Source organism: Papilio machaon, chromosome 5 (assembly GCF_912999745.1).
Source record: "Papilio machaon chromosome 5, ilPapMach1.1, whole genome shotgun sequence".
In the NCBI taxonomy this organism is placed as follows: Eukaryota; Metazoa; Arthropoda; class Insecta; order Lepidoptera; family Papilionidae; genus Papilio; species Papilio machaon.
The window spans coordinates 8773171-8788195 of record NC_059990.1 but is presented as its reverse complement, the minus strand read 5'-3'; the positions used below and the strand labels follow the sequence as shown (position 1 = coordinate 8788195).

The 15025-nt window shown below is 31.7% G+C and overlaps 2 protein-coding genes across 2 annotated transcripts; both read right to left on the bottom strand.

Annotated features, from left to right (window-relative positions):
• Window positions 1-2002: 2002 nt before the first annotated feature.
• LOC106710571 (cytochrome P450 6B5) lies at window positions 2003-3851 on the bottom strand. Its single transcript, XM_014502657.2, has 2 exons — window positions 2403-3851; window positions 2003-2264 (listed from the first exon to the last, which is right to left on the bottom strand). Exons 1-2 carry the CDS (start codon window positions 3766-3768, stop codon window positions 2083-2085), a joined length of 1548 nt encoding a protein of 515 aa, XP_014358143.2. The 5' UTR covers window positions 3769-3851; the 3' UTR covers window positions 2003-2082.
• A 4569-nt stretch (window positions 3852-8420) lies between these two features.
• LOC123721032 (cytochrome P450 6B5-like) lies at window positions 8421-10029 on the bottom strand. Its single transcript, XM_045678058.1, has 2 exons — window positions 8673-10029; window positions 8421-8596 (listed from the first exon to the last, which is right to left on the bottom strand). The coding sequence occupies exons 1-2, from the start codon at window positions 10027-10029 to the stop codon at window positions 8421-8423; spliced, it is 1533 nt and encodes a 510-aa protein (XP_045534014.1).
• Between the last annotated feature and the right edge of the window lie 4996 nt (window positions 10030-15025).

Sequence of the window (15025 nt, the reverse complement as noted above, 5' to 3'; positions counted from 1 at the left end):
TGTAACAGAATATTAATTAATGATAGAAATTTATAGAGAACCATTACCTTGCCTGTAGTCGATCGAATGTAATTGGTCCTTAATTGATTAACCGTCATGTCGTGTTTTACCAATGTTAATAATTGTATAGACAAGTTATTCCTTTTATACGAAGTGTAAGTTAAAAATAAATATTACGTTTTCATTTTAAACCGATTAATTTCTTTAAGAGTTTTGATAGTTAATTACATAAATTATATCCGCAGTTAATTAGATTAGTATCCACACTAATCAATTTCTTATGAGTCTAGGGTTTTTCTAAAATTTCTTTTTTTATATCATAAGTTGGCAAACGAGCAAACGGCCACCTGGATTCGCCGCAATAGCGAGGCGACCGTTGCCCATAGACATCCGCAAATACAGATGCGTTGCCTACCTTTAATCAACGGAGTAAGGGACGCACAGAAAGAGGATATTTCTCTTTCCCATGCGTTCCCACCTCCGCCAAATCCACTTCCCCTTCCCATCCTTCCCTAATAAGAAAAGGGTGGGAAGGGAAAGAGGACCAAAATTAAGCCTCCGGTACCGCACTCATCAGACGAAACGCGGAATTGCTTCCTCTTCACGCCGGTCTTCTATGTGGTCGTGGTATTTCACCGGACGAACCGGCCCATTCGTGCAACAGATGTTGTTGTTGCTGACGACTACCACTGTTATTTTTAGATTTAAGGAAGTTGTCAGAAGAGTTTTCCAAGATACAGCCTTGGGGTGTAGGTTTTATATTATATTGATAAAATTATTCTGTTTAGAGATCGACAAACATTTACAAACGTATTACGATAACGTTTAAATTACCTAAAGTATGAAGATATCAACAATTAATGTCTTAAAATATTATGGTAAGTGCTTTAATAAAATAAATGGAAACGACATTTCCCAGTGGTATAACGAGAAGCAATAACATCGAATTTCCATATTTTTCCACGCATATTAATTACGAACAGTTAACGTGCGGCGCAGAGACGCATTAGCTTAATTCGATTCTGGATACCGTTTCGATTATGTCATTTTTTTCAGATCACGTGAAATTGTAGCAGCTATATGGCTAATGGAATATATATTGAATTTCACTGAAATGGTTTTGTGTAGTGTAAGGTTTAAAAAAAACTATTTCGGGTTTATTTCCATATTTTATTAGTAAAAATATATATCTTATAACTACATTTAATTTATTGTTGCTTAACCAGTCCCTTAGTGTAGCATCTCATACTAAATTTACACTAAAGAATTTCCTTAGCAATCTTAAAAACTTTGAGCAACTTTGAGTATGGCGAGTATGGAGATCGTCATACTAAAAGTCCAAAGATAACATTTTTTATACAGATCATGTTACAACGTAAAAGATAGATAAGAATAAAAACAAAATATCGAAGGTTTAAAGGAAAAAGACTAAAAAATGCAAATGAAAATTATAGTAAAAAATCGAAGATTTAGTAACGATTTTGATTATCTATTTTTAAACTTTGTTTTACGGAACCAAGATTTATTTTTGCCATATTTTACTTTAGCAAAAATGCAATTAATAAAATAACTCATTAATAGTCCTTTATATTTTTGAATGGTCGATTTAGAACATTAGATGGGACGATTAAGGAAATAAGTAAAGGGAAATGTCGATAACAGACGACAATTAATCGTATGCACGTAAGAGGTCACTAATAATTGACCCGAAAGACCTTTCGATCCCACAAAATGCGTATCGTAGAGTTCAACTTTTAAAAGGTATAATATAATTTTTCATAATGACACCGTATCAACTTACCGTCGTCGTAATTAGAACAAAAACACGAAGCACGAAAATTCGTGACAAAGTATATGTAATGTCATCGACATCATTTGTATGAGATTTGTATAGTTATTGGGCGTAAAGTACAACGACAAATCTCATACAAATGAGATATGCGCTGCACAAAATTTCATACAATTTTGGTTGATGACGTTACGAAAACGTTCTCACGAATATTCGTGCTAGGCCCTCATTTAAGTATAAAAATCATTAATTGTCTGTCATATTTTGTTTATAAATTAGGTTTTACCCAAATACTATGCGTTTTGTGTTTTTCGTGGAATCAATTTTACTGGAACTCCGTCATCGTTCACCTGCACTAGGTACGCGGTCTTTTTGGATTTGATATCTTTCTTAGATGATGGTGCTGGTTCTACAGTGAATTTTTGTAATAACCCAACTAGTCCAGTCAACGATTCTATAATCCCTAAGCGAGCACCTGCAATAGAAAAAGATATTTTAGTATATAATAATAGTTGTATAAAATTAAATTTCGAAGAATTCGAACTCGTAAGATTATTATAATTCTGTAAATATCAGATGAATAGAAATATCCAAAACAACTTTAAGCATTTACCTATACATTTTCGAGGTCCTTCGCCAAATGGAAGGTAAACATATCTGTGCCGTGTTTTTACTGATTCAGGAGAAAACCTATCGGGTTTAAATTCTGATGGATTATCATAATATTTTGGATCCATGTGCAATGCTTGAATAGGTATTATAATCTTTGTTCCAGCTTCTATAGTTAATCCGAGTTCAGGAATATTATATTTTTTTATACAGACACGAAATGTCACTCCACCTGGAGGAAATATTCTCATAGATTCTTTGAAAACCATTTCCAGGTAAGACATTTCCATTATTGCTTCGTAGCAAATTTTGTTATCGTATTTAGATAGTACAGTATCAATTTCTTCATGCACTTTTATTTGTATTTCAGGGTGGAATGCTAGTTGATGTAAAGTGCAACTCATAGCAGTAGCTGAAGTCTCAAACCCAGCAGCAAAGAATATAAATAATTGTGATGCAGAAATCATAGGTGTTATTTCAAGTTCAACTTTCTTAGGTAATCCATTCTCGTCTTTTATATCGAGAGAATCTCCTCGAAGTATTTTGTTTTCTTCTAATTCTAGTAACAGATCTACAAAATCGTTTCTATCAGAAGGTTTATTGTTTCTTTGATCCCGTATACATTTCATTATTTCCAGAATAGTAGTTTGTACTTCTTCATTGGCAATTGGAATCTTGTTAATAATCTTAACACCAGGAAATAAAACACGTAGGGCAAAAAGTAGCATTTGTTTTCTAGATTTTGTAAAAATGATTTCTCTTAGTCTTATAAATAGAGAATTTTCTGTATTTATTGTGTTCATCTCAAGACCAAAACCACAAGCACCTATAAACTCGATTGTAAAACGTGACATTAAATCTACTGCACTAATTTGCTCACCTTTATTTGCCAATATTTTAGCAACTGCTTGAAGTTTGTCTGTACATTTTAATATCAGAGGAAACATGTTTCGTAATTTGTTGCTGGTGAATGCTGGTGAAAGACCATGTCGGAGTAATTTCCAGCGATCACCATCACTAGAAAATACATTCAACATAAGAGGTTCATATTTTGGATCTCTTCCTACTCCGCGAGCATGGAAATGTGAAAAATCAACATTTAAAATGTTTTTTATTATATCCGGATCTCGAATAATAAGTTCTGGAGTTGTTCCGCGGTAATAGCCGACTACCTTTTCAGATTTATACTTCTTATATAAATCACTTACGTCTTCGATATCAGTTTTCATTCCTAACAATACTTTGTAATAATTGCCGAAAAGTGGTATTGGAGGATCACATTTTACGTTTCTAAAAATCCAATACGTGTAATTACGAGATGATAAAATCAAAACTATCACTCCAATAGCAATAAACAGCACGATCATCATGTCTATACTAAAACAGGAAATTATGTGCAGCGTTGATACCGAGAGTTTTTATATTATGTTTTATTAAGGTTATAACACACTTAAAAGCACTTCACCCAACCGACAGGGCCCCACCACGCGATCGGCGCGAGCAGTGCGACGCGATGGAATAATATAAATTTATATTAATTTAAATTTTTGCTAATATTAATTTGCTAGCAAATTTATAACTTTTTCTCATTCTAGCTTGATATTAAGGTAACTACAACCGCTTGTGTGAAACGCTTTTAAGTGTGCAATAATCTTTATATTTATTTGGACAGTTGTATAAACGTCCTACATAAAACATTAATTCTTCAAGTGGATCAACGATCTTTAATGATGTCTATCTATGTAGGCATATTGATAATTTCCAATTTCCGAAATTATCCACATATAAATTGTATTTTGAAATCACGTTAAAAATGGATTGACGATATTTTATTTCCATTCAAGTTAGTAATAATTTTTTGCCCTGTCGAAGATCATTCCTAATATTTCGGCTTCAAGATTACGCTCCTTGAACCTATTCAGTAGTTAAACATATAAAGAGTACCACTCAGATATAATACATATTTAAATCTGTTTTATATTTTATCACGTTGCGTTTTTATTTATGTTATTTCCTCCCTAGAACAGTTATTAGATCACGATGTGTATTCTTTTATAATTTATTTTAATATAATTAAAAACACAATAAGAATTATGATACCATAGCAACTGTGCAAAGTTACCTATTTTGTATGAATATATTGTGTATTTTGACTCAGCTTATGTATTTTGAGTAAGCTTATATTTACACAGCTTGAATTAACCAGACAATGTAACAAATGTAAGTCACACAATTTATGTTGATAAAGCCATCATAAATCATTCATAACGTTTATTCATAGTTCATTATAATGAATAATCTATACAATATGTTTAAATATGAACACAAAAAAAAAATAGAAAGATTTTTTAGAATACAATTTATATAAAACTAGCTTCTATCCGCGACTTCGTCCGCGCGGAATAAAAAAAAAATACACACAAGATAAAAAAGTTCCTATGTCCGTCTCCTAGTTCTAACCTGCCCATCAATTTTCAGCTAAATCAGTTCGACCGATCTTGAGTTATAAATAGTGTAACTAACACCACTTTTTAGCCGACTTCAAAAAGAAGGAGGTTATCAATTCGACTGTATTTTTTTTTTTTTTTTTTTTTTTTATGTGTGTTACCGCGAAACTCGGCCCCTGGTGGTCCGATTTTGATAAAAATTATTTTAATCGAAAGGAAGTGCTTGCAGGTGGGTCCCATTTTTTTGTTTTTTTTTTAAAATAACTAGAAGACTAGTAGATTTTGAATATAGCTTCAAAATTTGTTGCGGAAATTAGGGACATTTTTGCTTTCAGCGCTTACGTAGGCTAAACTATAGGACCTACATAAAAATGATGTATGGCGAATTGTAGCTCTTTAAATGTGCTAAATAAAAGTCCGCGATAGCATATATCTATCTTTTATAGTTTTCTCACAATAACCATTTTTTTCTTTAGAAACATTAATTAAATTCATGCCCTATTTCCGACGCTATTATTCAAGTTCAGTATTAACCCTTATGTAAATAAATATGTTCATTATCAAGAGAATTTAATGTAGATTATATTTGCAATTGAAACTATATCATTCTGTCTAATAGTTTAGGAGATATCGTAAGAATAAAATTACGCGGAAACGAAAAATGCTACATCGCGTTACAATGAATAGCACAAATTTGCTTTCTGGGCTTACGTAGGTCAAACTATATGACCTACATTAAAATGATGTATCGAGTAATTATAGATCCTTAAATTTGCTAAATAAAAGTCTCAGGTGGCATATATCTATCATCTATGGATGTCTCACAAAAACCATGTTATTATGAACAAACTTCGATTAAATTGCACACGAAAAACAGCGTCGTAAGCTTACGGCGCTATTATATTATATTCGATATGAATCCTTATCCAAATAAATATGTTTGATGGCTAGAGTATTAAATGCAGATTACATTAGCCTTTAAACTATGTAATTCTGATCAATAGTTTGGAAGATATTAAATTATTAAAAACTACGCGCATTCGAAAAATGCTACTGCGGCGCGCGGCTGGACAAAATTAAAGGCACGCTACGATGTATTAGATCGTTAATTTTCAATTTGTATACCGATTTTGATAATTATTTCATTGTTTAAAGGATAAGTGGTTATCTGGTGTATTCTAAATTAGTTTTTGAATTGAAGTACACACATATTAAATAGGAAAGTCCTTTTCTTTATTTGTCTTATTTATGTCCTTATACGTATTAAGGAAATTTGTAATTAAACTTCAAATTCACTAAAAATTGAGAAATAAAACAAACATTTTAAGAAAAAAAAATAGCCGACTTCAAAACAAAAAAAACTATCTCAAACAAAATGCGCTTAAAAGTAACTTAAAAAAAACAATTTCAAACAAAATTCACTCAAAAGTAACATAAAAAAACAATTTCAAACAAAATGCATTCAAAAGTACCATAAAAACAATCTCAAACAAAATACACTAAAAAGAAACAAAATAATGTCATGAAAACTTCTTTCTTTCTTTCTTCTCTCTTTCAAAAACCCTCTAAACTCTAAAGAAAGTTCTCTTCTTTCTTGTAACATGTCTATATTGTATAATTATTGTTATTTTGGAGTCGGTTTCGGCCTAAGTAGGGACATAAACGTAAGTATGTCTAATACATCTCAAATATAAAATGTCACCTATTTACTTCGGCCGACACCGACTGCGAAATAACAATAATTATACAATATAGACATGTTACAAGAAAGAAGAGAACTTTCTTTAGAGTTTAGAGGGTTTTTGAAAGAGAGAAGAAAGAAAGAAAGAAGTTTTCATGACATTATTTTGTTTCTTTTTAGTGTATTTTGTTTGAGATTGTTTTTATGGTACTTTTGAATGCATTTTGTTTGAAATTGTTTTTTTATGTTACTTTTGAGTGAATTTTGTTTGAAATTGTTTTTTTTAAGTTACTTTTAAGCGCATTTTGTTTGAGATAGTTTTTTTTGTTTTGAAGTCGGCTATTTTTATATATATAGATAGTGCAACACTGGCTGGCTGGGGAATCGTATGACTCAAGCATTCATTGGCGAGAAAACAAATTGAGGAATCTCGTTACTATATAGTAACTATCTCGTAAATAACTCGTTACTGTATAATAAAGGGGAAATATAGGACTGACTATATAGTCAGTCCTATATTTCCCCTTAATTCAGCGAGAGTTTTATAAGATGTTGGTCGAGCAATTCGCTATTATTCCTTTTACTGATACGATTATTAGGATAATTTACAAGCCTGTGGTAACATCGTGAGTTAAGTGAGTCTAGGTATTTTAACAACTTTCCTCAGCTTTCAAGGATTCTTGTTGTGTGGGGTAATATCATTTAACATTATAAGAGTCTCAGATCAGGCTATAATTATGAAATAATGTCCTTTTAGCAACTGTTATTTTTATTTTATTAAAGATGTCGCCAGCGACTCAGTCCGTGCGGAATAAAAACTTCCAGACTATGTTTTACATGTATGTCAAATATCATCGAGACCCGTTGAGCCGTTCTAACAAACCTTCAAACAAACATCCATCCATCCAAACTTCATCATCAACAACATCATTTACTTGTATATTGTCACATAACGATATATATATACTATGATTTAACTGTGTGATATTTATTACAATACTTCAGTTATTGCTATCTGTAATAATAGATCGATCCCAAGGGAATATGATATGATCTTTCTGCATGACCGAAATAAGGGTATTGTTTTTAGGGCGTGTGTAGGTTTTATATGGATTTGTATTTATGTAAATTTCTTTGTGATGACCTAGCGCATAAACCTTTTAACCAATTTTGACAAGTAAGGTGTCCCCGAAATATCCTAGGGCATAGTGTCATGCACAAATGACATAAAACACATATAGTTGACGTGTGAGATGAAATTGAAAAAAAATAATGAAAAAACAGACATACAGACAGACAGACAGACAGACAAGAATTTTAAAAAATGTTTTTTTTTTTCAGCAACTCAAATTTTTTTAATAGTACATACAGACACTCCAATTTTATATTATGTATAGATTACTTGATACTTGTCTGTTAGCTTCAAATAGGCAGCTACCTTAGCCATATGACATTAACCAAGAAGAGCGTAACAAATAATAACAACGTTTAAAGGAAACAGCAAAAAGGTTAGTCGACATCACAAGAGACCGAAGAGCTGGCAGCTACCTCGGACAAAGAATTAGTCTGGCCATTCAAAGGGGGAACGCTGCCAGTATCTTCGGAACCTTGCCTAAAGGCAAGCAAGGCCTTTTAATGACATATTTTAGTTTTTATATTATATATTTAAATTAAGTAATGATAACGAATAAGTTTTGTTCCTTAATATATTTTATTCGGTTCATCTGCTAAGTTTTAACATTTTTAGTAGCCTATTCTATTTCGTTTTCATTTGATACTGTACTTGAAATTATTCGGTATCCATAGTAATGTAAAAATAACAAACTAACTGCTTTTTTACATCATTAATTGCATGATTTTTGACTGATATAAATAAAAAAATAGTATTGTAAAGCTAGAGAAATTTCCTTGGCTTTAATAAAATCGGTATATCTTCATCGACTGCTTGAATTATAAAAGCATTGCGTTTGATTTTAAAAGTGCGTTTTGATGATGGTCCTGGATAGACGGTGAAATGTTGCAATATAGCCGCCAAACCACTCATTGTCTCTATTAGGCCCAGGCGGCTAGCTAAAAAAAAAAACAATAATTAAAAAAAAGAACAGAAAGCAATACGCAAGTTAAATCTTGTACGGTTATTTCATACCAATGCACTTTCTAGGACCTCCTCCAAAGGGCAGAAACGAATATTTATGACGCTTACTTTCTTCTTCTGGAGTAAATCTTTCAGGTCTAAATTCATCAGGATTGTCAAAATTTTGAGGATCTAAATGTATAGCTTGAGCAGGAATGTTTATAAGTACCCCTGGGTCTATAGTGATGTTAGTTCCTGGAATAACATATTTTTTCATACATTCACGTGATATATATCCAGTTGGCGTAAACGTTCTTATTGCCTCCTTAATTGTCATTTTTAAATATGTAAGCTCCATAATAGCATCGTAACAAATTCCATTGTATTTTTGTAGAGTTTTATCAAGCTCCTCTTGAACCTTACGTTGTACATCTGGATGATAGGAAAGTTGATGTAATGTCCAACTCATCGTTGTTGCAGATGTCTCAAAACCACCGGCGAAAAATATAAACAATTGCGCAGCAGTATGCATTTCAGTATAATTTAACTTTATTTTAACGGGTACACCATTTTCGTCCTTTCTCAATATTGACTCGTCTTCAATAACTTTTTCCTTTTCTAATTTTAAAAGTATGTCAACAAAATCATTCCTTTGCATTTGTTTCTGGTTTCTTTCTTTACGAATGTTATCCATTAATTCTATAATCGCAGTAATTATTTCATTTCTTGCGACGGAAATATTTTTTATGAAACCATTTTTTGATAAAAAATCTCGTAATGCTAAGAAAAACATTTGCCATTTGGTCTTAGTAAATATAATTTTTCCCAGTTCAATAAAAAGAGATTTATCTGTATTTAATGTGTTCATATCAATCCCAAAGCCACAAGAACCAATGAATTCGATTGTATAACGCGCCATCAACTCATGCGCAGATATTTCTTTGCCACTTTCGGATAGTTCCTGGGCGACAGACTGAAGTCTTACCGTACAATTTTGTATTAAAGGAAACATAGCTCGTAGTTTGGCAGTGGTGAATGTTGGTGAAATAGCATGCCTCAGTAGTTGCCATAGATCACCTTGCGAATGAAACAGATTCAGCATTATCATTTCTTCATGATATCTTCCAAGGCCACGTCCATAAAAACTGACAAAGTCATTTACTAGAATGTGTTTCACTAATTCTGGATCTCGAATTATGAGTACTGGTGTATTACATCTGTAATATCCCACTAATCTTTCATATGGATATTTTCTATACATTTCCGTACCCATTTCGATTTCAGTTCGTAAGCCAAATAAGTTTTTTATATGATTACCAAATATTGGTATTGGAAAATCATGTTTGATGTTTCTTCTGCCCCAATACGTATAGCTTTTATATTGCCATATCAAAAGTATAAGAATTACACCAAAAATTATAAATATCATTTCGATAACCACAGACTACTCTAGTAATGCGTCACTATATTGCGTCTAATTACACATTAAGCGTATATTATATATATAATTCTATGTGTCTAGTGATGGGACGATTCACAATTTTTACTAGTACAAAAAATAAAGTTTAAGATGTTGAATTCGCTGATTCGCCACCCCTAACTTGGGGTAGGCTCCGAGCCCCTCGGTGGGGACGTATAGTGAGCTGATGATGATGAGTATTTTAAAACATTTTCATATATTGAGTCGGCAATAATTTTTATCACATAAAATTGTAATTAGGAAACTATTATGTGTTAATTAGTTTTTACTAAATGACATTGCTAAGAAAAACGTGATTGACCGATGAACTTTTCAAGGTTGCGGAATTGCACTGGATACGACCGACACAGGACAGAACAGGACAATCGATGGAGGGCGGGGGGGGGGGGGGGGCTATTAATTAAGAAATTATTATTGGGCGTTATTTAAGAAAAAAAAATATTATACGACATCACTATTAAAATATTGGCCGTGTAAACAAGCCAGCTGTTTTTATGTACGTTTGACAATGAGAACTTAAAACAATACATTTTATTTTATACTTATAGAAATAAAACCTTTTGTAAAATGTGGAGAGCAAATACAGTTGTTGGAGTTTACTGTTATTGATTGTTATTGACATACAGTACATTGCCATATCTTTGAATTTAAAAAAAAATTGCTTTAAATAAACCTAAACACAAATAAATTCAAATTAAATCTATAAGTTGACATTTTATTAATCTTCAATCTTACTAATATTATAAATGCGAATGTTTAGATGGATGATAGATATAATATGTTTAGATTTTTAATTTTAATATTTTGATTATCAAGACAAGTTGTGCTCTATTTACAAGTCAAGTATCAAGTTTTTATTACTAATTTTTATTTTTGGTGTATTTTCAGAATAAATTTTTATATTGGAACGAAGTTCCTTATCGCGCGTTGTGAAAGGGGGCTAGACGGAAAAAATTCTTACGAAAAGTTGTCACGACACTTTTTTGCTATAGTAAGGGCGTCGCATGTTTCTCTGTCTGTCTCTCTCTCTCTCTCTCTTATAGAAAGCAAGCCAGATATTTTCATTTCTATTTCGCATTGAACAGTGTGGTTTCGCGACGATTATTAATAATAAAATAAATATTATTATAACTTAAAAAAAAAAAAATATTACAATTCCTTCACTAATTAATCGAAAGGAACTTCGTTCCATCCGGGTGTCCCTTGACACCTCTCAAGTTTTTATTTATCTATTATGTATATATTTAATTTAAAAAAAATAATCCTCCCAAGTAGAGTTGGCGACAGGCAGGCGGCCGGCCGTAAAAACTTAAGCCAAAACTTTAAGGCTCATAAAACCTTGTGTGCCGACCCCACGTAAGTGGGATAAGGCCAGGGAGATGATGAATGTTTAGATGGATGAATGAATGTTTGTTAGAAGGTATTTCCTGAATGGCTCAACGGATCACGCTGAAATTTGGCATAGATATAGAATAGTCTGGAAGAACACATAGGCTACTCATTACGGTTTTTTTAATTCCGCGCGCACGGAATCGTGTGCGACCACTAGTTAAATTATAAAACTAAACACACATAAATTAATAAAGTTACTATTCAAAATATATTCCTCTTCGTTAAGTTATTGTTAAAAGATGCATAATTTTAAAACTCAGGTCGTAAAACTAAACTATTATTAAAATAATAGTAAATTTTATTTTTCGCTCTACTGTTAAGACAGGCTAATGGTTGCATAATTGCCGTCAAGCCTTCTACTTCTGAAGTATTGTTAAAATGAAGATAAGAATACGTTTTTTTAACTTGGATTAATATCATAAAGAGTAGAATGTAAGAAGTAATTAATTTAAATAACAAATAAAAAGGAAAGTCTTTGATTAGTCAACTCACTGTCCATAGTCATCAATATAGAGATTGTTGAAAAGTCATTTCGTTTAAAATTTGTTCACAGGCTGACAATACTTCGATACATTTTAAATGTAAATGTTCCGATCGGCCGCAACTTTAATATTTTAACGTTGAAACGCGTGCAAGTGAATTAATTATGCAAATGAGTTTGCGGTACAATGAAAATTAGCGCGGCTTAAAATAATTCAAGTCCGTGTTTCCTAGTGTTCTTATTTTTACCCAATTTAAAGGGGGTAATATTTTTCGCCTGAACGTATGAATGCGGGTTTATCTTAATATATATAAATCTCGTGTCACAATGTTTGTCCTCAATGGACTCCTAAACCACTTAACCGATTATAATAAAATTCGCACACCATGTGCAGTTCGATCCAACTTGAGAGATAGGATAGTTTAAATCTCAAATTATAGTCGCAATTTTAATTTACTGCTAATTATTTGTCTGTTATTATTTGACAGTCACAATTATCTGTTAACTCCAAATGATTCTAACAGATGTCGATACCTTTCGACTGGGTTAAGTAAGTAATCAATAGATGGCGCTGCTATGGTAAATCTACGAACGTGTCATATAAGCTTATTAACTGCGCGCGGACGGAGTCGCGGGCAACAGCTAGTATATATATATATGACAGTTAGAGTAAGAAAACCAAAGACTATTAACATATTTTATTAGACAAGACATTAGGAACCAAACCATACTTTCAAAAAAATATAACACCAGTACAGTTTAAGTTGTCTTATTTGACACCTGTGACAGAGAGCGGCACTGACGATAATCTAATATATGTATATAAAAATGAATTGCTGTTCGTTAGTCTCGCTAAAACTCGGGAACGGCTGAACGGATTTATATGATCTTAGTTTTGAAATGTTCGTGACGGTCTAGGGAAGGTTTAAAAGGCGAGAAAAAATTCATACCGCTATTAAGTTTTTTTTTTAACTGCGAGCGGACGGAGTCGCGAGCCACAGCTAGTATTCAATTATTATTAAAATTATTAAGGAAAGTGCTCGTCATGTCTGTAACATAGCAAGTATTATATAATCTCTTTAAAAAAAACAAACAAAATATTAAACTAAAACGTACATTAATTGCTATTTTTGAAGTGTACTATTTGTTTTTGTAGTATTTACATTAAAAAGATTAACATAAATATGGTAACTAAAGGAAAAATTAGAAATTGCACGTTGCATCCAAAATGGCGTGTCGTAAATGTACACCTTGAAAAGAAATACATACTTTTCTATCAAATATTCACCGCGAACATTTCAGTCACGTAAAACTACTTCATTTATAGCAAGAAATGTAAAGTATAAAGCTATTTAAATATTAACAGAAAATTAACTGGCAACTTTTATGTAAAGAATGTACCCACTTCGAGTTGTTCGAATTTAATTGCTGTAAGAAAAATATTTTACTGCAATTAAAATAAATTATTACTGCGCTAAAAATGATGTAGCATACCTGAAAAATATCTAAGATTTACTATAGAAATGAAAGCACTTTGGTACCAAACAAAAAATATTCACATTATTGAATAAATAAAAATTACGAAGATTATATGCTTTTTTACTATGAACATCGTGATATTGTATCAATAGCAAAATAACATTATTTTAATACTAAATGTCGCCCGCGACTCTGTCCGCGTGGAATTAAAAAAAAAAACGTAATTAGCCTATGTGTTCTTCCAGAATATGTTCAACATCTATGCTAAATCTCATCAAGATCCGTTGAGCCGTTCCAGAGATATCTTTAAACAAACATCAATCCATCCAAACATTTGCATTTATAATATTAGTAAGAGTAATTTATAATCTTATCTCACGTATTTTCGAAAGCTATAAAAATGTAATCACAATACTGTCTACGAAATGTCTTAAAGAACTCCTTCTCCCTTCTAGAGCTTTTAGTTTATTTTTATGCGGCTATAAAAAGAGAAATTTCGATCTTAATTTACTTTACCACAACGTGGAGTTTTACAATGTTTCAAATAACTCGTAAAAGGATTAATAAATAAAATTAAAAAGGGAAAATCTGTAATTACAAGGACAACACTTTAAACCAAAATTTATAAAGCTCTATTAAGCCGCTTTGATTATAATTTTTAATCGTAAATCGATGGCTCCTACTAATAAAGACCAATGTGCAAATTGACAACTTCGCAGGCAAGGCTCTCAAAGTTTCAACCATACATGAAAATAGGCCGCATATGTCCTTTTACTTCAGAAAAAAAAACACGTTTTCACCTGTAAATGTGTATTTATGTTTAGTGCATGTTGTTAACTAAACTAAGAGGTAGACAACATAAAAAAGTATAAATCATTAAATTGTTACTTTGGCCCTTATACGTAGGACCCATAGATAAAATGCTTTTTTTTTCCTTGTGTAATGTTTTTTTTTATCATGCCAGTACTTTAAAGGTCTTTAGAATACTTTAATAATTTCCAATTAACGAGTAAGCGAGTTATTAAAAGCAGGCGGATTCCTTTGAAATCGAGTTGTTAACATATTTGTAAAAGAAACCAATTTCAGAGCAGCACGGGTAGCTGTTACCACTTAAACGACTTGTTTTCAATCGCTTTTTCTTCGTTTTTTTTCTCCTACAAAGTAGAGCAGTCGTTAAAACTTTTTGATGAGCTTCACTTTAATTGTTAAGGATATCTCGTTACTGTTACACGGGCTGATTGTAAGTAATTACATTGGATCGTCTGCTAGGCCTTTCCCCTATTAGTGTTTTCATAATTTACACTTATAAAAAATAATTACGTTGAACGTTGCTTATATTCATTTCGTAAAATAGTTAATACATTTTTTTGCTAGATTTTTATATCTAGAACTTATACTATACATATACTATAAATTCAAACTTTGAAAAAAGCAAAAACTTGATTTAATTAATATCGTTACGTGATGATTTTTTATCGTATAAGTTGGCCTGAATTAGCCTTAAGAAATGAATGCTGCCAATAGACACCCGCATTTGAAGATAGGTTGCCGACCTTAAAGAATTAAATTTTAATCCTAGCATTCTAAGTGAAT

What these genes read in the sequence shown, in the direction of transcription:
- LOC106710571 (XM_014502657.2), bottom strand. Translation starts at nt 3,768, where the DNA reads ATGATGATCGTGCTGTTTATTGCTATTGGAGTGATAGTTTTGATTTTA. An exon ending in AGGACCTCGAAAATGTATAG is followed by an intron (nt 2,265 to 2,402) that starts GTAAATGCTTAA and finishes TTTCTATTGCAG; the next exon opens with GTGCTCGCTTAGGGATTATA.
- LOC123721032 (XM_045678058.1), bottom strand. Translation starts at nt 10,029, where the DNA reads ATGATATTTATAATTTTTGGTGTAATTCTTATACTTTTGATATGGCAA. An exon ending in AGGTCCTAGAAAGTGCATTG is followed by an intron (nt 8,597 to 8,672) that starts GTATGAAATAAC and finishes TTTTTTTTTTAG; the next exon opens with CTAGCCGCCTGGGCCTAATA.